Genomic DNA, 21,490 nt, shown 5'->3' on the forward strand with positions numbered 1-21,490 from the left:
GCCTCCTGCTGAAAAGAAGGAGCTGAGTAGTTACGTAGGTGTAGTGGGCACAGGGAATGGCCTTGAAGGACAGGAGGCAGACCTGCCACCCAAGCAAAGGTTGGATAAGAGGTGTTTGAGCCTCATGCAAGAAAGTATCACGAGAAAGCAGACAAGACCTTCCCTAGTTCTCGTGGAGCTAAAGATACGCAGAGGAGGAAGTGCATTCAGACTTGTAAAGGGCAAGATTCGTCGCTCAGGGTTGAAATGAGGGATCTTTGTTGCGCTCTGGTTTTCTTGCAGACGTCTCCTGACCCAACTAGATAACATCATCAGTGCTAGCTAGGTAATGAAACATCTGCAAAACAAACAAACAACCAAGCTCAGAGAGCACTATGGATCTCTTAACGTTCAACTTGCAAAGAGGCTGTTACAATAAAAATAGCCGTGACCTATACGGCATGGTTTTCTTACTGCGGTCCACCTTGTTAGGCTGACAGCAGGGCTGGGAAGGGAAAGAGAGTAAAATATTGATTCTGTCAACAGGAGTTGCCCTTGAAACAGAGTCACTAGAATTCCTTCCTCACGGCTTTCTAACTTTTCTTCAGTAAATTGTTATGCAGAGGTCTTGGATTCTTCTCGGCTTCCAGTTCTGCCTACCAGCTGAAGCCTGAAGCAGTGCTTCAAGACTAGGTCCAATTTAAAGGCTGACCTGTCCTCCTCTTTTCAGCTGGACTCTCAGTTTCCACCTGCCCCTGGTTTTTTTGGTTTTTTTTCCAAACTGGCAGATCTGCTAGCACTCAGTGACGTGAGAACTAAACCTCTCCCCTCCCTGCAAAGCTGAGCTGAGCTTAGCCTGAGACTCTTCCTTTGTCTTCCTTGAAGCTTTTTGTTCGCTGGTTGCACGGCTCTTGCATTGAGTGCCCACCCCAGCAAACAGGGGACGACGAACCGGTCATCTTCAGCTTTTTCAGCGACATCTCCCAGAACCCAACCATCATTGAACAGGCCATCCTGATCACGCAAAACATGCACAAGCTCCTGGCTTCTCTCACCAAATATCTGAACCGTTGGAAGCGGTATCGGCCTCTGTGGAAGCTGGACAAGGCCATCGTCATGGAGAAGTTTGCGGCCAAGAAGCCGCCCTGCGTGGTTTTTGATGAGAAGCTGCAGTTCTACATGAAGGTGGCCCAGGAAGTCATGCAACAGCCCATGGTCAAAGAGGAGCAATGCATCCGCCTCTTGCTGGCCCCGTTGGCCTTCACCGTCCAGGAGAACGCCAGAAGTTGGGTCAATTCCCTCGGGAAGCTACTCAACGAATCAGCCAAAGAGATGCTGTACAGTCTTCAAGAAAACATTGAGGTAGGTTTCTCCAGCTGGGGATGCTCCCCTTGGCTCTACCATGCTTGGAGAGGGCAGAGGAGCCTGAGTTCAAGGTCTTGGCAAGTTCAAGCTCCATCCGTGGTGACTTTAAGACCTGTGGACTTCAATTTCCAGAATTCCCCAGCTAGCGCGGGCTGGCTGGGGAATTCTGGGAGTTGAAGTCCAGAAGTCTTAACATTGCCGAGGTTGGACACCTCTGTTCCAGGCGCTAACTAGTGTTGTCACCAACTGGTCCAAAGTGATTTTCAAGGCACGTTAGACATCCTTCTATAAATAATGTCTTCCGCTCCATTGTCTTGAAGACCAACCCTTTAATTCCTCGCCAACAGTCACTGAGCTGAAAACATGGTGATGGAATCTGGACAGTAGTTTCGGCCCAAAGGGTTCTTTGCAATGCTTGAGTGAACTAATGAGTAAATGACTATGCTTTCCAGAGATTGTCGCACAATCTGAAAACGACCCCGAGTACCTTGGAAGATCTCAAATTTGTCCTGGGCACGATAGCTGAGATCAAACAGATATCTCTAGAAGTGGAACTCAAGTATTTGGACATTCAGGAGAGATACCGTACCCTGGCCATGTACAACATTGCCGTAAGTGTCTTTGTATGGTGCCAAAGATGCTGAGATACCTAGCAGAGTAAGGTCCTGTGTGGATGAAAAATTGGTGGGGTTGGCTGGCCTTAGGACCTGGCTAGCTCCTTTTAAGGGTCGCTCTCCAGAGAGTCCACAGCCCTAAAATCCACACATTTTCCCTAAAGAACTTAAATCTCCGAATCTTCTAAAGAAACCTCCTCATTCCTCCTCTCCAGATAGCAGAAGAAGAACGGAACCTGGTGGATAAGATAAAACTGATGTGGGAAACTCTGTACGCTGACGCGGCAGGAGTTGATCACTGCCTGGGCAGCATCAAGAAGACTTTTACTGAGGTATGGCGGTTGTCGCATTCTGAGATGAAGGGAGAACAAGAGTTTAGAAGCTGGGATGACCTTCTAACTGGGATTATGCCTCCTAGATCACGAGGGAGCAGATTGGAAATTACAGCAAGGAGATTGATGACTTCTACCAACGGTTTGTTACTGAGGGGCCAGGTTCTGTTGGTGAAAACCTTGACAGAGGTAAGGAATAACCTGCTGCTTCTGACATCAGACGGCTGGAAAGCAGGGCAGAAACACCAAGTTAGATCAAAGGTCTTGGATTTTGAGGTTCTCGTTTGGGAGAACACAACCACCACCTTCATCCTTGACCTTGATGCTTCTTCCTATCACAGGTCTCATTTGTCCAATGTTCCGTAATTCTGGTCATATTTCCTTCCGGTTCTATGGAACCTGGTGGCACGGTAGCTGCAGAAGATGCTGTAGGCACGGGCTTTAGGAGATATGAGAACCATGGTTGTTAAAAACAGGGTCATTTTTACTTCTTGAAAAGATCTTCATTTTTATCAACCGAAGAAGATGTTTCGTTGGGTCAGAAGCTTCTGCCAGTTCGATTCTATTTATATCCTCTATATTAATGACTTATAACTGCCTATCTTTATTTTCTGGTGTTTTGCGCCCCTTCAAATTCTTCCTGAGTTTTCCCATCCTTCACTCGGTTCTGAATTATTATTTTTTTTATCCCCTGCAGGGTTAGAACTGATGGTGGTTTTTGAAAAAGAACTGGAGAAACACGAGAGGAATCGTCAAGAGTTGGCCAACGCTGAAAAGCTCTTTGACCTGCCCATTACAATGTATCCTGACATGATGAAAATCCAAAAAGAAATGAAAGGCCTCAGACAGATCTACGAAATATATAAACTGCAGCAGGTAGATGCCTTTAGACAACTGGTCAAACTCTTAAATGAGAGTCGCAGACCCCAGGCTATGTGTGGTCAACCAGAATTCAAGTTTTGTGTGTTCCTCGCCCACACCTCGTTTTGAACGAGCCTCCGTGCTGTTTATTCAGATGAACGAGAAGATAATAGCTATTTAGCACGTGGTCTCGAAGAATCTTTATTTGGGGGGGCCTTGGGGGCCTTGATCTGACAATCTTCTCTCTGATCTCTTGGCCAATTTGAAGATGTTCTTAACCAGAATTTTCCTGGTTCTAGGCTGCCAAAGAGGAATGGTCCCAGACCCTCTGGGTGAATCTCAATGTCCAGGTGTTACAGGAAGGAATTGAAGCCTATCTCAAAACCCTTCGCAAGTTGCCAAAACAAGTCCGTAGCATGCCGGTAGCCTATCACCTGGAAATGAAGATGAAAGCTTTCAAGGAGGCCATTCCTTTGCTGCTGGATTTGAAGAATGAGGCTTTGAGAGAAAGGTTTGGCTTCCCTTCATCCCCGGCATTGTTCATAACTATGAAGGTTTCGTTAAACCTGGACGTTTGAAGTCGCATACAACTTGGGAAGCATGGCCAGGGTTAAAATACATATAATCAGACGGAGTTTCTCCTCCCATCTTCTCTCTTAAAAACCAAACACTTGTAACAAACTTTTCTTTAAAACCTCCAGCCAGAGCTTCATTTGACTGGTTGATCGGTCTTACGTTCAGGGAATTTCTCCAGAATTCCAGGTTGTATCTCTCCTTGATTAGCTTCCATCCATCACTTCTTGTCCTGCCCTCAGGTGCTTTGGAGAATAGCTTGACTCCCTCTTCTTTGGGGCAGCCCCTCAGATAGTGGAAGACTGCTACCCTGTCGCCCCTGGTCCTTCTTTTCATTAAACTAGAGATAGCGAATCCCTGCAACTGCTCTTCATATGTTTTCGCCCCCCCCCATCCCCTAAAACACAAATCACTTGGTCCCTTGAATCCACCCGTGACCTGTGTTGACTTCTCATCTCCTTTCAGACACTGGAAGGAACTCATGAACAGGACGGGCACCAGTTTCGACATGGCCACTGAAACCTTCACCTTGGAGAACATGTTTGCCATGGAACTGCACAAATATTCCGATGTGATCAACGAGATTGTGGGGTCTGCCGTCAAAGAGCTGAGCATCGAGAAGGTACGGTGGTCTTCTCCCCCACCTCCCTATGTGCGTTTCGGTCCTCTCCAGTAGCGACCAGCAAGGTCTTAGAAGGTCCCTTTTTTTTGCTCTCCCAGGGAGTGAAGGAGATCATCGAAACTTGGGAGAACATGAAGTTTACTGTGCAACGGTACTTCAAAGGGACTCAGGAACGGGGGTTCATTTTGGGATCCGTCGATGAGATCATTCAGATCCTGGACGACAATGCCGTCAACCTTCAGAGTATTTCTGGAAGCAGATTTGTGGCCCCTTTTTTGGGAACTGTCCATAACTGGGAGAAGACCCTCTCTTTGATTGGCGAAGTGATCGAGGTAGGGAGTCTGGTTCTCCAGGTGGCCCTCTTGGAGGTCAGGCTACATTTTGCTAGCCTCCCTGCTCTTGTTGAACGCGGCGTTTCGTCTCTCTAGATCTGGATGATCGTTCAGCGAAAATGGATGTACCTGGAAAGCATCTTCATCGGCGGAGACATCCGATCCCAGCTGCCTGAGGAAGCCAAAAAATTTGACAATATAGATAGGATCTTCAAAAGGGCAAGTGGCTAAGCTGTGCATTGATGGGGATACCGAGTAAGAGGGAACAATGTGTGCTGGGTCTCGGAATGAGAAAGTCCTCCTGGATGACTATTTAAGCATTGAACGGGCTTCCTCGGTAATGTAGGTCTCGAGTCAAGATATTGATGGAAGCCTAGAAAGATCTAAATGGCTCCAGGCCTGAGCTGTAGGAACCTCTGAGCAGACTGAGAAGGTTGAGATGGTCACCAAAAAAAGGCCCTCAAGAAATACCTTGTAGATCCAAGAATATGTTGGCACACCGTTGCTCCAGAGCCCAAAAGAAACTCTCAAATGCATGTCTGAAGCTTAAATGGCCCCAAACACTACATGAGCCTTTCATATGTTTCATTGAAGATTCTCCCCCTCTGAAATTTATTTGCTGCCCATCTTGTATCCAAGAATTCTAGGCTGTTCCGCTAGGCACAGGAGTCAAGCTGGAGATAAACTCTACAACTAGCCTCTTAATACCTTATCCTAAGGCTCCGAGGTGGTGGTGTTACATTTGGGGTTTGTGTATATCATTTCAATACAGTCTTTTGGCTTGTATTTCATGGAAAACTTCTGCAAACTCTCACCATCCTAAATGCTTGGATTTTCTTTTTTTTATAGCATAACTTGGTTTTTTTTTGTTCTGCTCTGGCCAACTTTTAAGGGAAGAAGTGTGTATCATTAGCGTTCACAGGATTCATCCTTGGTAGTTTTCAGCCTCTTCCTCCCCCTCCTCCTGATCTCTGCAGATCATGGGAGAAACGGTCAAAGATCCAGTGATCAAGAGATGCTGTGAAGCTCACAACCGCCTTACCGACCTCCAGAACATCAGCGATGGACTGGAGAAGTGCCAGAAGAGTTTGAACGATTACCTGGATTCCAAGAGGAACGCTTTCCCGCGTTTCTTCTTCATCTCAGATGATGAACTGCTCAGCATCCTGGGAAGCAGCGACCCCTTATGTGTTCAGGAGCATATGATCAAGGTAGGGGATGGTGGGGAAATCCCCAGGACGATTAAATTCACCTCCTGCCTTTCCGGCCACCAGTGGTGGCTTAATTCATCTGTTCAATCCCTCCTGCCTTGTTCCAGATGTACGACAACATAGCTGCCCTGAAGTTTCACGAGGACGACAGCGGGATGAAGATTGCCACCGCCATGATTTCCGCAGAAGGTGAAGTGATGGAGTTCCGGAAAGCCATTCCGGCAGAAGGCAGAGTTGAGAATTGGATGACGGCGGTGCTGTCCGAAATGCGGAGGACCAACCGGCTGATCACCAAAGAAGCCATCTTTCGGTATTGCGAAGACCGAAGCAGGTGAGGGAGAGGGTGCTTCTCCAGGGCCACCAATATGGCTGGTCCTCCTGGCAGTCCAAAGATGAGGCTCTTCCCTATGCTCCCTCCACCTCAGTTGAGATCTGTGTGATTGAAATTGGAAACAAAGAGAATAGAGGACCACTTGTTCTGACAGGCAGACCAAGGCCAACTTTCTCCCTCAGCTCTGCCACCCTTTCGTCAGCCTTTTTGGTAGAACGTGGACGCCGTGCGTGAGATTTAAGTCCCGCCTTTTTCTCTGGAGAGCTGAGTGATTGGCTTGAACCAGATCTCTCCAAGCCAGCTGGGAAGCATGGGAGGTTGTCATCCCAGCATCCCATGCCATCATATCTAGAGGGCATCCAGCTAAGAAGAAGTAGGTTAGCATTAAACTAGATCAGGAGTCTCCAAACTTAGCAACTTTAAGACTTGTGGACTTCAATTCCCAGAATTCCTCAGTTGGCCAAGTGTGGAGACCCCTGAATTAAGAGATATTTGGCTCAATCCTGTTGCTCCAGAAGCAATCGAGTTCTTGAAGAAACATTGTTTGTTCTCTTACTATTATTTTAGAAGTACTCCTTAACGCCTGCATTTTCACAGCTCCAAACAAAGCCAAATAACCGGGATCCAGCTATCTCCGGAGACGTTTTCTGTTATCTTTATCTCTGCCATCCTTGCAAATCTGGCTTTTCCGCAGGATTGATTGGATGCTGATGTATCAGGGCATGATGGTGCTAGCAGCCAACCAGGTGTGGTGGACCTGGGAGGTTGAAGACGTTTTCCGGAAGGTCAAGAAAGGGGAGAAGCAAGCCATGAAGATCTTTGCCAAGAAAATGCACCAGCAGATCGACTCGCTGGTGACACGGATCACCAGGCCGCTAAGCAAAAACGACAGGAAGAAATACAACACTGTTCTCATCATTGACGTCCACGCGAGGGATATCGTTGATAACTTTGTACGAGACAGGTAAATCCGCCCCTTGGAGCAATCCAGAGTAGTTCAGAATCAACCACATGTCTGTGGACATGAATGGCATGTTTGCATATGTATTCCTTGACTTATGACCATTTGGTCAGCGACTGTTCCAAGTTGCCACGGCGCTGAGAGAATGGTAGTTACCACCTGTCCTTGGACTTCCGGCCGTCCCAAAACCTTTGTAACCACGTGGTTGTGATGTGGGTACTTGGTAACCTGTTTGCACTTACACCGGCGGCCAAGCAATCATGTGATTGCCCTTTGCAATCGCCAGAAAGTCAGTGGGGAAGATGGTAGGAAAGGTTGCAAGTCGCTGGCGTAAGTCTCCACCCGCCCATGCAACCTGCCCCAGCCCTTCTGCACTTGCATTGTGCCACCCCTGCACCCCTTCCCCGACCCTCCCATACCCCCCTTTGCACCCTCTTCCTCCCTCCCCCACCCAGGAGCAATCATTTACTTGCCGCGGGCCTGGGGCTTGGATCTTCCAGCCGGCTTCCCCACTGACTTTGCCCATGGGAAGCCAGCAAAAATTTGCCTCACCTAATGCAACAGTAACTGAGACTGCAGGGATTGCTGTCACAAAGCAATGGGATCGTGCTTATGGCCGAGATTCTGGCTCCAATTATTGACGTAAGTCGAGGACTATCTGTAATCCTACTTACAAGGTAACAAGAATGAATTTCGGAGCGCCTCTTGACTTTTCCTTGTTCTGGAAGGGCTCTCTGATCACGTTCAAACCCTCTCTCGTCAGCATTATGGAAGCCCGTGAGTTTGAGTGGGAAAGCCAGCTGCGATTTTACTGGGACCGAGAGCCTGACGAACTCAACGTACGGCAGTGCACTGGGACCTTTTCATACGGCTACGAATACATGGGCTTAAACGGGCGTCTGGTCATCACCCCACTCACAGACCGGATATACTTGACGCTCACACAGGTAAACCGGCGAAGAGTCTTTCCATTGGCTTCTGACTCCAAAATGCTTTTTAAAAAAAAGAAAAGAAAAAAAAGTAGATCTTGAATTTGGAGAATCTAAACAAGCAGAATACATTTGCTGTTCTTTGCTCTTCTCCTCCTCCTCCTCCTCCTCCTCCTCCTCCTCCTCCTCCTCCTCCTCCTCCTCCTCCTCCTCCTCCTTATTTACTGTTCTGATCGGTACAGCGTCTCACGAATTGAGTTTGGTTAAAAATGAAAACCAGCCCAATACTCAAAACCATAGGAAACCAGAAAGAACCTCGCTTGACAGGAGGGAAACAATTGTCGTTAAAAACGGCGATACACATCTGGTGGGAGCCCTGCCAACTTGTCCCGGAGGTCGGGAGAAAAGCCAGCGTTTAAGGCTTGCAAAGATGGGGGCGATCTGAATCTTTGTGAGGGCAGGAGCAACAACCCAACAATGAATCAGTAATTGCTTCCTGGATCAGGAGCCAAGTAATATTGAGAAACAATCGGCATCCATCACCCTAGCAATTTTTTTTGTTTTTTTAAACTTCTTTCCCTCCAAAGGCCTTGTCCATGTACCTGGGCGGGGCTCCGGCTGGACCGGCAGGCACCGGGAAGACCGAGACGACGAAGGATCTCGCGAAAGCGTTGGGCTTGCTTTGCGTGGTCACCAACTGTGGAGAAGGCATGGACTTCAAGGTCAGAAGTTCCCCTTCTTCTCCATCTTCTCCACTGTGGCCGCGAGAATTCCGTCTGCTGGCCTGCCTGAAATCAAGAGTGCAGCCATCCCACCCCTCTCAACCCAAAGGGTGCTTTTTCAAAAGACACCTGGACTCTCTTTTCTCTTGCCTTGAAGACGTTTCACCTCTCGCCCAAGAGGCTTCTTCAGTTCAGTTCTGACCGAAGAATCCTGAATTCCCCACCCTTCGGTTAGAACGGAAGACCTTTCTTAGACGTGAAGCGAAACATTTTTGAGAAAAAAAAGAAACAGCCCAGTTGCTCTTTTTGCAAAAGCACCTTTGGGGCAATCCTGAGAGTCTCCGTGCGCATCTCTTCTCAAGCCCCTTGCCCTCTTCCGTAGGCCGTGGGTAAAATCTTCTCTGGCCTCGCCCAGTGTGGAGCCTGGGGTTGCTTTGATGAATTCAACCGGATCGACGCTTCCGTCCTCTCGGTCATCTCCTCCCAGATTCAGACCATCCGAAACGCCCTCATGAACCAGCTGAAAACGTTCCAGGTAAAAGAGGAAAAGGAAAAAAAACACACGAAAAAAACAAATCTCCCGCGTGAATTCTGGCTCCCTAACGCCCACCCAGGTCCGGGGACTTTGGGACCCCGGGCTGAGGTTTAACCTTTCAGTTTGAAGGGCAAGAAATCGCTCTGGATCCTCGGATGGGCATTTTCATCACCATGAACCCTGGCTACGCCGGCCGAACGGAGCTTCCTGAATCCGTAAAGGCCTTGTTCAGGCCGGTGGTGGTCATCGTCCCCGACCTGCAGCAAATCTGTGAGATCATGCTGTTCTCCGAGGGATTCCTCCTGGCAAAGGTGGGTCACGGGGTCATTGCAACGGGCCGGGTCTTCGCCTGGAGGATCTGAATCCACGCAAAAAGTACAGGCGGCCCTCGAGGTACGACCACCTCCAAACCCCAAAATTCCTGTGACTAAGGGAAGGCATTGGCTGAGTGAGTTTTGCCCCGTTTTACAACTCTTTCTCGCCACAATTGTGAGGCGAGGCACTGCAGTTGTTAACAACGCGGTTGTTAAGCGAATCTGGCTTCCCCTTTGACTTGGCCGGTCGGAAGGTCGCAAAAGGGGATCGCATGACCCCCAGGGACAGCGCAGCCGTCATAAATATGAATCAGTTGCCAAGTGTCTGAAGTTTGATCCGGTGACCATGAGGATGCTGCAATGCAACGGTCGTAAGGGTGAAAAACGGTCACGAGTCACATCCAGTGCCGTTGTTAATTTGGAATGGTCACTAGATGAACGGTTGTGATATGCATATATATATATGTATGTGTGTGTGTGTGTTTGTGTATAATACGTGAACAATACGATATAGGAGATATATACGATATAGGAGATAAAATATTAAATATATATGATATGTGAACAATACGATATAGGAAATAAAATATTAAATTAAGGTAAATGTCCAATAGGTCCTAGCCAAGAAGATGACTGTGCTCTACAAGTTGGCAAGAGAACAGCTTTCTAAACAGCATCACTACGATTTTGGCCTTCGGGCTCTGAAGTCTGTCCTGGTCATGGCCGGTGAGCTGAAAAGAGGATCTTCAGATCTCCCTGAGGTAAACTTATTTCCGGTCTTTGACAGGTGGAACAACCGAGAGATTTGTGACACCTTGAAAACCAGCAGTGGGAGCTTTGGGGTCCTCCGTATCATGTGCACAGATTTGGATCCAGGGAGCAGAACAGCTTGCCCAGAGCGGCGTTTCTTGCCTGTCTGAACATATGGAAAGAAAAGACTTACCGTAAAAATCACCCAGAAATTAGATCCCAAGCCACCCTGACCAATGGCTTTGAAACAGGACCAGAACGTTACTTTAACCTAACCTTCGTGATATTTCAAGTGCTTTCCTTACTCCAGCAAAGTTGACCTCCATCTCCGTCATCCTCTTTATTCACCAAGACCAAATCCTAGTCCTTGGCTAGGATTCCTTTAGTTCTACAAATTAATTAAGTGTCGATCGGTATAATTAAATGGCCTTTCAAGAAGCATGCTGATTTCATTAAGTTTTACCCCCAGTGGTTATCTTGAGATGAATTTTGCTAATTGGGAATGCTGTGGGAGGCCTCGCTTTTTGGTGGTGTCCATTTAATGGGGAGGGTCTATTCGAGGAAGTCGACTTTGCTGACCAACATTTTAAATATTTCTTTGGGGTTCAACCTCCCCTCTAGGACGTGGTCCTCATGAGAGCCCTCAGAGATATGAACCTGCCCAAATTTGTCTTTGAAGATGTTCCTCTTTTCCTTGGCTTGATCTCTGATCTCTTTCCTGGATTGGATTGTCCCCGAGTCCGCTATCCCAAATTCAACGATGCCGTGGAGCAGGTGCTGGCTGAAGAAGGCTACATGGTTCTACCTATTCAGGTACTGAATGAAAGTCATAAAACTCAAAATATAGATAAGTCCTTTGGCTTCCATGAAGTTTGTCTGGAAAACCTCATCAAGCCATAATGTAGTTGTCTGAAACTGGGAAGATGGCCATTTAGATTAGGGGTCTCCAACTTTGGCAAGTATAAGACTTGTGGACTTCAACTCCCAGAATTCCTCAGCCAGTTGGGAGTTGAAATCCATAAGTCTTACAGTTGCCAAGGTTGGGGACCCCTGATTTAAATGATCAATGAATGTCAATTCTATGCAGTGGGGTTTATAACTCCAGTCAAGATGACCACCATTGGGTTTTTTCCCCCCTCCCTCAGGTGGACAAAGTGGTCCAAATGTATGAAACAATGCTAACACGACATACCACAATGGTGGTAGGGCCAACCGGAGGAGGCAAGTCTGTGGTCATCAACACCTTGTGTCATGCTCAGACAAAGTAAGCACAACTCAATCAGTGTGGTGGAATGTGGTCTGGATTGCCAGGTGGGAGGGGCTGAGAGTAAGAGGCAACTCAGTATAGTCTGTGTGAGAGAAAGGGGGTGAAGACACTCCTTCCTGATAGTTCCCAGAGTATATGTTTTATGGTGCAAGTAACCTGCCTGAGTTGGGCAAGATAAAGGAAGCTGCTTAGAAGAGTCTCAACGTACCTTTGTTGGTTTTTGGCGCCTGACAATCAGGGATGGTGATTGCTCTTTCTTCAGCCATTGCTCCATTGTTTCCTGGAGCCAATGTGAGTGGGGTCGTAGTGAATTTAGCCGTACCTACAAAGTCATGGAAAATCTGTTTCTGAGTTACAGTAATCCAGAAGTTCAGAAATATCGCCGAATGTCAGCTGCATTATCAATAGCAGGGTGATTTCTTGGTCTTCATCCCTGTGACTTTTGTGGAGGCCTTTGTTAGCCACTGTGGGAAATGGAGCGCTGTATTAGCATGAGCTTTGTTCTGAGTTGGCACCTCTGACAGGATTACACATCCGAGCCTGTCTGGTAGTCCCCCGCCGGAATGTTATTGATCCATTTCTGCTGTTCGTAATCAGATTAGGCCTGCTGACCAAGCTACATATCCTGAACCCCAAAGCCATGAGCGTGATTGAGTTGTACGGCATCCTAGATCCCACCACACGAGACTGGACCGACGGAGTTTTGTCCAACATCTTCAGGGAAATCAACAAACCCACTGACAAAAAAGAGAGACGGTAAAGGCTGGGATCCTAGATTCATGGTTTTGTTTTTGTTTTTTCCAGCTGGGAAATCTTTGGATTCCTTGACCATTCCTTCCATTTTTTTTCCCAATCTGGCCGCACAGATACATATTATTTGATGGCGACGTAGATGCTCTCTGGGTGGAAAACATGAATTCTGTGATGGACGATAACAAGCTGTTGACTCTGGCGAACGGGGAGCGGATCCGCCTTCAAGCCCATTGTGCCCTTTTGTTTGAGGTAAGACTTGTCCCCGGAAGCCAGTGATTTTGAGCTTCCTCCTTTCTTTGGAAGGAACCCACCCACTTCCAACCCTGCCTCCTTCAACCCAACAGGACGCTCCTGTAGCAACCACCAGTTACAAGCTTCTTGTAACCTTCTTTATACGTAGGTTGGAGACCTACAATATGCTTCACCAGCCACCGTGTCACGTTGCGGGATGGTCTTTGTAGACCCAAAGAATTTGAGATACAGACCTTATTGGGACAAATGGACAAAAGAAAGGAGCAAGGTAAATAGCAACTATCGGTGGAAGTGGAACTTCTTCTGAAGACCGCAACTGATGATGGATTCTTCCGTGTGTCTCGACAAGCATAAGTGAAGCCAGTTGAGAAACGTGTGCATGGGTTGTACAGTATGATAGCTCTTGCATCTCATAAGATTCCAGGTCAAGCTTTGGTTCATTCCAAGAATTGTGGCCTTTTGTGATGTTCTCCCAAATCAGTGCTCAAGGTGATGTTCCCAAGAGGAGAAAGAAGAATTGGGAGGACCCGTTCTTCTAATTTAGAACTTTTTTTTCCCCAGCAAGAGAAACAACTGTTGGATAGACTCTTTGACAAATATGTGCCTTTCTTGATCGAAATGATTGTCGAAGGGATTGTGGATGGCCGGCAAGGAGAAAAATTGAAGATGATTGTCCCACAGACGGATCTGAACATGGTAAAAAAAAATATATCTGATTTTTGTTTGCATTAAAGGAGAAAAACATTGAGTCTGCGATCAGTTCTCAATCCAGGCTGTGTTTTATTTCTTCTTATTTTCCCATTACTTTACTAATGTTGCACTTAACAAACACAAAAAAGGACAATTTGTGTTCATTGTCCTCTGGCTATTTTACTAACGAGCAGAATTTGGCCATAAGTGTGAGAAGAATTTGCAGCTGGCCCCGTCTAGAATCCTGCAAGATTGGGACACGTGAGAAATACTAATCCACAATTCTTTATTTGTGAATAAACGAGGCTCTTTTGGATCTCTTTTCAAGCTTTCCTCCCTATTTCTGCTTTAGCTTCGGAATTCCAGAGGTGGGAAGAAAGATCTTGGATCGTCCATCATTCAGCTACAGGAGTCGGGTGGGGGGAAATTTAGCTCCTTCCCTGGGTGATCGCACCACTTTCCATGTGAAGTTGAAAAGGGTTTAGTAGGATGTTTGGGCCCTCCTATTTTCTCATTTACTGCTAATGAAGTGATTCACACCTCCCTTCTCTCGCATCCTTCTTTAGACCCAGGAAAAGGACTGGGTCTGCTTTTCATGGCCAGCCGACCGCGGCTGTTTTCAGCTGTGGTGTTCCATCCCACAGGTGACTCAGCTGAGCATGATGCTAGAAGCTCTGATCGAGGTAGAAGTGGAGGACCCCGAAGTGCTTGAATGCTACTTTCTGGAAGCCCTTTATTGCTCTCTAGGAGCATGTCTCCTGGAAGCGGGACGGGGCAAATTTGATGACTTCATTAAGCGCATCTCTTCCATGTCAACCGTCAATGACGAGATGACTTTAGCAAAACCAGGAGAGTTGCCAGGTTGGTCACGGTTGGTCTGAGATGTCAGAAGAAGGCCTGTCCTTCTTCCCAGTTGCAGTGAAGGAAGCTGAGGGAACCTCAGCCCTGTTTCCCAGTCGCTCCAGAAGACCATCTCAAGATGTTTTCCTTCCACCGCCATCGTTCTCAGATGTCCCAATTGCTCTCTCTCCCGCAGGGCAGCTCCCCACCTTGTACGATTTCCACTTTGAGGGGCATACAAAAAGGTGGGTGCCGTGGAGCAGCTTGGTTCCTCAGTACCACCACTCTCCTGAAGTGAGATTTATCGACATCCTAGGTAAGGGTGAATTAAACTCAGCACCGTTGGGTTAGGAGACGCACCAGTTAACGAGTCAAAGCTCGAGCGTTACAATTGAATGACTGCTTGCCGAAGTAATATATTTTCAGGCATTCTTTATTTATTTGCATCCCCCTCCCCTTTTTATTATTTTTACAAATACCACAAGGGAGCAAACATATCCAACTCATCTTCCTCCACCTGTTTTCCCCACAACAACAACCCTGTGAGGTGGGTTGGGCTGAGAGACTGGCCCAAAGTCACCCAACTGGCTTTCAAGAATACGGTGGGATTAGAACTCACCGTCTCCTGGTCATTGGCCCAAAGCCACCCACCCAGTTTGTACGCCTAAGACAGGACTAGAACTAACGGTACTCCGATATTTTACCCTGGCGCCTTAAATCACCGGATCAACGACTAGACTTTCTATCCTTCTCAGATTCCACAGGTTGTTAGAATAGGGCTAAGTGCCATTTTGACCTTGAATAAATATAGCAAGAGCTGGATTTTCAGTGAAAAAAATGGGGTCAGGAAAAAACGTAAATTAAACTTAAATACACCTGATCTGTAATATGATTACCTTCCTAAACGGCATTTAACCCTATCTGCTTGGTTTCCCTGAATGTTAGAAATTAGTGGCGTTTTCAGTAGAGACGCCTAGAACACGCCCAGGGCTTGAGTGGTGAGGGGGTGGGGACCTCTCTGTACTAAAAGGGTCAGTTGGAGACCCTCTCGTGTGAAATTGCTTGGGGTTCCAGATGGTTCTGATGGATGCTCCCTTCCACGGTTCTTCCTTCAGTCCCAACAGTGGACACGACGCGGACCACTTGGCTCCTGGAGAAGATGGTGAAGATCAAGCATCCAATGGTCCTGGTGGGAGAGTCGGGGACCTCCAAAACGGCGACGACCCAGAACCTGCTCAGGAAGCTGAACCCAGACACAAATGTAAGGCTGTCGTGTTCTGGATTGTGAGTCCGTCCTGCTGTCCTCTACTGTCAGGTCCCCAGACACGTCACATCTGAGCAATGACGTCCTTTAGGGCTCCTCACCTATAGGCAGAAATCTTTCCAGACAGAAAGCAGACTATTTGCATCATCCCTCTAGATCTACTCTGAGAATTTCTAGGGAGGAGCCGTCTAAATTCTCCTCCTCCCCCCAACCAGACCATCTAAACTTCGCTCTCTCCGCAACGCAGCCCCTCCCTCTCTCTTGGGAATCCAGGCCACATTCCACCACACCACCAGACCACACCAGCTTGCCTCCTTTGCGGAGCTTTTTATTTCCGGTAAAAACTTTGGCTCTGCCCCACCCAGGTGTTGTTGGTCATCAACTTCTCCTCTCGCACCACTTCCATGGACATTCAGAGGAACCTGGAAGCCAACGTGGAGAAGCGGACGAAAGAAACGTACGGGCCGCCCATGGGAAAAAGACTCCTGGTCTTCATGGATGATATGAACATGCCTCGGGTAAGGCCTCAAGGGAATTACAAGATAGGCAGAAAAGGGGAGTGGGGGGGAGAACATCACCAAACCTTGAGCATTCGGTCCTCAAAAATGATCCATGGTGGTTCTGCTAGGCCTGGCAAATCAATGCCCATTGACACCCCCCTTCTACATTTTATGCTTCTAAAGCCATCTGCAGACCAGGCTGGCTTTTCCTACCCCACCCTACCCCCAGCCTCTCAGCCCCTTTCTTTCCCCCTTCCGTTTCCACACGTGCTCCAAAGGTGGATGAATACGGCACTCAGCAGCCCATCGCTTTGTTGAAACTGCTGCTGGAGAAAGGCGCCTTGTACGACCGGGGCAAGGAGATGAACTGCAAATATCTCCGCGACTTGGGGTTCATTGCCGCCATGGGCAAAGCCGGGGGTGGCCGCAACGAGGTGGACCCCCGCTTCATTTCCCTCTTCAGCGTGTTCAACGTGCCCTTCCCTTCGGAAGTCTCCCTGCATTTGATTTATGCCTCCATTTTGAAAGGGCACCTGGCGGTAAGTTGGACTACAGAGAGAGAGAGGAGGGGAGAGAGAAGGAGAGGGAGGGAGGGGGATTGAAGCAGTGTAGATCCAATTACAGGTAGTCCTTGACTTACGGCCACAACGGAGCCCCCAAATTTCCACTGTGAAGTGAGTTTTGCCCCATTTTTACAACTTGTCGCGTCTCACAGTTGTGAAGTTGTGAATCCCCGCAGTTGATCAGTTAGTAACCCCGTTGTTGAGAGAATCCGGCTTCCCCGCTGACTTTGCTTCTGAGAAGGTCTCAAAAGGGGCTCCTGTGACTTTGGGACACGGCAACGGTCGTAAGTGTGAACCAGTGGCCAAGCCACCTGAATTTTGATGGCGTGATCACGGGGAATGCTGCAAAGGTCGTAACTGTGAGAAACTGGCGGTAAGTCACTTGCTTCGGTGCCGTTGCAACTTTGAATGGTCGCTGTAAGCCGAGGAGTACCTGTATTAAGCAGAGGGAAAGAAAAAAAGGACGGCAAGGAAAAAGAGACCACAAAAATGGCAACGTTTTTCTCTCTTTTTTTAATGACAAGGTCTCTCCTCCCCCTTTCTATCGGCAGGCCTTCGACGACTCCGTCGCTGCCATTGCAGACAGAATCACCTCCTGCACTTTGGCTCTCTACGAAAGCATCGTCCACGACTTACCGCCAACGCCCTCGAAGTTCCACTATATTTTTAATCTGCGGGACCTCTCCAGGGTTTACAACGGGCTGGTTCAGACAGTCCCAGAACGGTGAGTGTGTCGCAGCCACGCAGGCAGTCCTCGACTGACAGCCGTTCGTTCAGCTTGATGAAAAAAGGGACTTAGGACTTTTGCAGTTAACCACTGTCGCAGCATCCCCACGGTCACATGAGCAGAACTGAAGAAGCGGAACGATAAGGACTAGGCGCTTACCCTTAAGTTCTAAGTTCTCTTATCACAATGATAAGAATCCCTTAACCACTGCGGCAAAAAAAAAAAGGTCATAAAATCAGGCCACTCGCGGAACATCCCCCTTGCTGAGCCACGAAAATCCTGGTCTCCGTGGTGGTTTTAAGTGTAATCATTTTAATATTAGTGTGTAAGGAGAAAAATGGAAGTTTTATTATAGCCACCAAGAGTCTTTTAAAGGTTGTTTTTGCTGTCGTTGTTGTTGTTGTTATTATTATTATTAAACTTTTATTCATAAAACATGAAACTCAGTCAACTGAACACTCAAATTGACTGGCGCTAATGGTTGACCTGGGCTGCTGCCAGCATCCTAGGTATCAACCAGGTATCTCCTTAAAATGTAAGGTGTTCCGAGTAGCATAGTTTTTTTGTAGCTTTGCTGGAGTTATTGCAGGAAGCTGCAATTTCTTGATGTATTCTGCACAATTTATTATTATTATTATTATTATTATTATTATTATTATTATTATTATTATTATTATTATTATTATTATTATTATTACCATACATGGGACTTGGCCTCTCTGTGTTCCTGCTGGCTGATCTGACTGCTTTGACATAGATTCCAGACAGTGGCCCAGATGGTGAGGGTGTGGAGGAACGAATGCCTACGGGTTTTCCACGACCGGCTGATCAATAAGGCAGATAAAGCTCTGGTAGGTTCCCCTCTCTGAAAACTCCTAATTCCATTTGGCTGGTTCGGGAGCTCACATTCTCAAGGTCTTTTTCGAAGGCAGTATCTGAGCGGACCTTTTCTGACAGACAAATCCTTAGTTGGACTCAGCTTTTGGATCCATCCTCCCCCAAGGCTGCCTTTTCCCATCAGGCCCCGTTTCCTCAGCCTGCCTTCCTATTTCCTACCCTAGCCGCTTGGGAATTGCAGCTCTCGCAAAGACCAACGAAGATCCAGGCGGGAGAAATCCCGGAGTCTTATCGCTTGTCTTGTTTGGATGCAGAGAACCTGCAAAATCATCTCTGGGGTTTCAGTCCGCTTCAGTCATCAAGTGCAGATGTGATCCTTTAGGCCAGCGGAACACTCTGCTTCTGGCTTCTCAGCCCTAACTAAGAGTTTTACACAGATGTGTGTTAGAAATTGTGGGGTGCGACTTGTTAATTCCAGGGTTGTTGATTGTTGGCCTGCGTGGTGCTGTCCGAGCTTGGTTATTTTCTTGCGGACACTTCACGATCCAGCTAGGGCATGACTCATGGACTTCAACTCCCAGAATTCCTGAGTCAGCTGACTCAGGAATTCTGGGAGTTGAAGTCCATGAGTCATAAAAGAGCCGAGGTTGCCTACCCCTGAGCTAGGGTATATCATCAGCACTAGAAGGGAGTGCAGATCCCACTCCCTTGTAGCGCTGATGATGTTACCTAGCTGGGCAGTGAAACGTCCGCAAGAAGACAAGCTCAGAAAGCACGAAGAACCCCCACCATTCAACCCTGAGCTACAAATATTCTCCTCTGTGGGGCTGCTAATTCTGGGACGTATTGATAACTCTGGGGCTGGCGATTTCCAGTGATGCCTGTTAATAATTTTGACGTTGATCGCTGGTTTTTCTGGAACTCTCCAAGGTCCAAGGCCTCATACAAGGCCTGCTGGAAGCGAATTTCAAAGATGCTGCCGAAAATGCACTCAGGGACCCTATCCTGTTTGGAGATTTCCGAACGGCCTTGAATGAGGGGGAGCCTCGCATTTACGAAGATATCCAAGACTATGACGCAGCCAAAGCTCTCTTCCAGGTATGAAACTTTCAACTCCAGGAGGAAAAAGGTATTTTTTTTCCACCTTAGAAGGTTGAAATAATGTTAAAACCAAATCTAACTGGGGACTCTTCCCTTCTCCGTGCCCTGGTTTGCATGCGTAGTTTTTATGTTGTTAAAGAGATTTGCAGCTAGTTTTTATGTAACTCAAGACTTTCTCTCTCTTCCACGCCTCTAATTTGGAGATTTCCTCCTTTGTCATCCCGCACCTCAGGTTTTTAACCTGCAGCTACATCCCCCAAGCCTTTGTTTTTGTTTGGCTTTTTCCTCGCAGGAGATTTTGGAAGAATACAACGAAGTTAACACAAAGATGAACCTTGTGCTGTTCGATGACGCTCTGGAGCACTTGACCCGGGTTCATCGTATCATTCGGATGGACCGTGGCCACGCGCTGCTGGTCGGAGTCGGGGGCTCCGGAAAGCAGTCCTTGGCGAGATTGGCAGCCTACACCGCGGGATGTGAGGTAAGCCATACAGATCCGTCGAAAAACTTGGTTGTCGCCCAGTATTTTTCAACCTTGGCAACTTTTAACACAAGGTTTGGAATCCCATTTGATCCTGTTCATCAGGTAGTTCAAATTCTTGCAGGCCTGGGCTGCCTTCTTTGCTTCCAGGGAGGCCCTAAAACCTCAAGATGATAAGCGGGACCCCCTTAAAAAAAAAGTGAGATTTTGACAGTAGAGTGGACTTTGGACTCCACCCCCCAGTTTCATGTCGAGGCCTTCGCCTACTTTGTCGACTTGTCAGATGTGAAAATTGCCAGTTCTTCTTAGGCTTGGAAAAACTGATTTAAAGCTAGTTGGAGAGACATAAATTCAATAAAGGACTACATAAATTAAAAGACACAATAACGCAGGAGACCTTTACATCCAAATGAGAGGCCTTAGTAAAATGTAACCCTAATCCTTAGTGAAAAAAGACGGATGGATCCTTCACCTTTTTTAGGTCTTCGAAATAGTTCTCAGCCGAGGATACGGCGAAAATAATTTACGGGAAGACCTCAAGGTTCTCTACACAAGACTCGGGATTGAGAATAAAGTCATCGTCTTCCTATTTACGGATGCCCACGTGGCAGAAGAAGGATTTTTGGAGCTCATCAACAACATGTTAACCTCAGGTATTTGGAAAGCACGCTGTGTTTTCATGTACCAACCCTCCTAGATGCTTTGCGTCTGACGTCGTCTTCCTAGGCTTTGATAGAGTCAATATCCCTGGCTGTTCATTTATAAAAGTACTGATTTCTCCCTGTAAATGTTCCCCAAGTGAAATGTTAACTTGTCCTGTCTTCTGTTCTCAACCTCTGGGTGCAGAGAAAGTTATTTTTAAAAAGTGGGAAGACGTTTGGCAATCAGTAGGATGAGTTCCTGCCCCATTCACCCCTCCAGAAAACGAATGTTTGTAGAGATTCTCCAACATCCAGGTCATGGTTGTCCCGAAGGTGCTTTTCCAAAAGGCAACCGGGCTTGGTTGTTGTCGTTGTTGTTTTGCTTTGAAAGTGCTTCACTTCTCATCCAAGGAGCTTCTTCAGAACCTTTGGGACCTCCAGAAAACAATGGATTACTCCCTTGAATTAGCAGTAGGAGACCACCCAACCACCCTGTTTCCTCTTCTTCAAGGTCCACCTTCCCTCTGGGTAAGGCGACATCCCCATTTCTTCTGGCTCACCTTGCCTTCTTGTTTCTCTGGTGCTCCACAGGCATCGTTCCAGCCTTGTTCGCCGATGACGAACGGGACAACATCTTAAGTCAAATTACCCAGGAGGCCATGAAAACGGGCATCGCCCCAGCCAAGGAGAGCGTCTGGCAGTACTTTGTTAACAAGAGCGCCAACAACCTCCACATTGTCCTTGGGATGTCCCCGGTGGGGGAGACCTTGAGAACTCGTTGCCGAAATTTTCCAGGTACCCTCCAAAGGGCAGCTCTTCCCAACGAGGTTGAAATGACCCAGCCAGGTCATGGAGGGGCAGGGCAAAAGAGCAGGTGGCCTGTAGAACATGGATCTCCATAAAGGAGAATATTCAAAACTCAGGGTTGAAAGGAGGGACCCTGGGTGCTCTCTGAGCTTGGTGGTGTTCTTGCAGACGTTTCATGACCCTAACTAGGGAACATCGTGAGGAGGAGGAGATGGAGGAGGAGGAGGAGGAGAACGATGACTGTGGAGTCCTTGGTGCTCTCTGAGCTTGGTTTCCTTGCAGACATTTCACGACCCAACTAGGGAACATCATCAGTGGGAGGAGGAGGACTGCGAG

General features: G+C 47.6%; 1 protein-coding gene across 1 annotated transcript in view; it reads left to right on the top strand.

Annotated features, from left to right (window-relative positions):
- Nucleotides 1-21,490, top strand: part of DNAH10 (dynein axonemal heavy chain 10) — a 48,327-nt gene that overhangs the window by 9,663 nt on the left and 17,174 nt on the right. Inside the window, exons 18-51 of the mRNA XM_083373728.1 lie at nt 865-1,341; nt 1,797-1,959; nt 2,178-2,290; nt 2,377-2,479; nt 2,988-3,166; nt 3,451-3,662; nt 4,190-4,346; nt 4,445-4,678; nt 4,775-4,897; nt 5,656-5,889; nt 5,997-6,220; nt 6,915-7,184; nt 7,945-8,128; nt 8,698-8,832; nt 9,215-9,367; nt 9,490-9,678; nt 10,296-10,442; nt 11,053-11,244; nt 11,577-11,695; nt 12,296-12,454; nt 12,565-12,700; nt 12,852-12,971; nt 13,265-13,399; nt 14,038-14,254; nt 14,430-14,549; nt 15,349-15,494; nt 15,863-16,015; nt 16,276-16,536; nt 17,112-17,284; nt 18,045-18,138; nt 19,055-19,222; nt 19,518-19,706; nt 20,188-20,359; nt 20,939-21,142. Of these exons, the coding sequence (XP_083229854.1) occupies nt 865-1,341; nt 1,797-1,959; nt 2,178-2,290; nt 2,377-2,479; nt 2,988-3,166; nt 3,451-3,662; nt 4,190-4,346; nt 4,445-4,678; nt 4,775-4,897; nt 5,656-5,889; nt 5,997-6,220; nt 6,915-7,184; nt 7,945-8,128; nt 8,698-8,832; nt 9,215-9,367; nt 9,490-9,678; nt 10,296-10,442; nt 11,053-11,244; nt 11,577-11,695; nt 12,296-12,454; nt 12,565-12,700; nt 12,852-12,971; nt 13,265-13,399; nt 14,038-14,254; nt 14,430-14,549; nt 15,349-15,494; nt 15,863-16,015; nt 16,276-16,536; nt 17,112-17,284; nt 18,045-18,138; nt 19,055-19,222; nt 19,518-19,706; nt 20,188-20,359; nt 20,939-21,142 (6,055 nt within the window). The remainder of the gene's footprint in view (nt 1-864; nt 1,342-1,796; nt 1,960-2,177; nt 2,291-2,376; nt 2,480-2,987; nt 3,167-3,450; nt 3,663-4,189; nt 4,347-4,444; nt 4,679-4,774; nt 4,898-5,655; nt 5,890-5,996; nt 6,221-6,914; nt 7,185-7,944; nt 8,129-8,697; nt 8,833-9,214; nt 9,368-9,489; nt 9,679-10,295; nt 10,443-11,052; nt 11,245-11,576; nt 11,696-12,295; nt 12,455-12,564; nt 12,701-12,851; nt 12,972-13,264; nt 13,400-14,037; nt 14,255-14,429; nt 14,550-15,348; nt 15,495-15,862; nt 16,016-16,275; nt 16,537-17,111; nt 17,285-18,044; nt 18,139-19,054; nt 19,223-19,517; nt 19,707-20,187; nt 20,360-20,938; nt 21,143-21,490) is intronic.

Source organism: Vipera ursinii (assembly GCF_947247035.1).
Source record: "Vipera ursinii genome assembly, chromosome: 14".
Taxonomy (NCBI): domain Eukaryota; kingdom Metazoa; phylum Chordata; class Lepidosauria; order Squamata; family Viperidae; genus Vipera; species Vipera ursinii.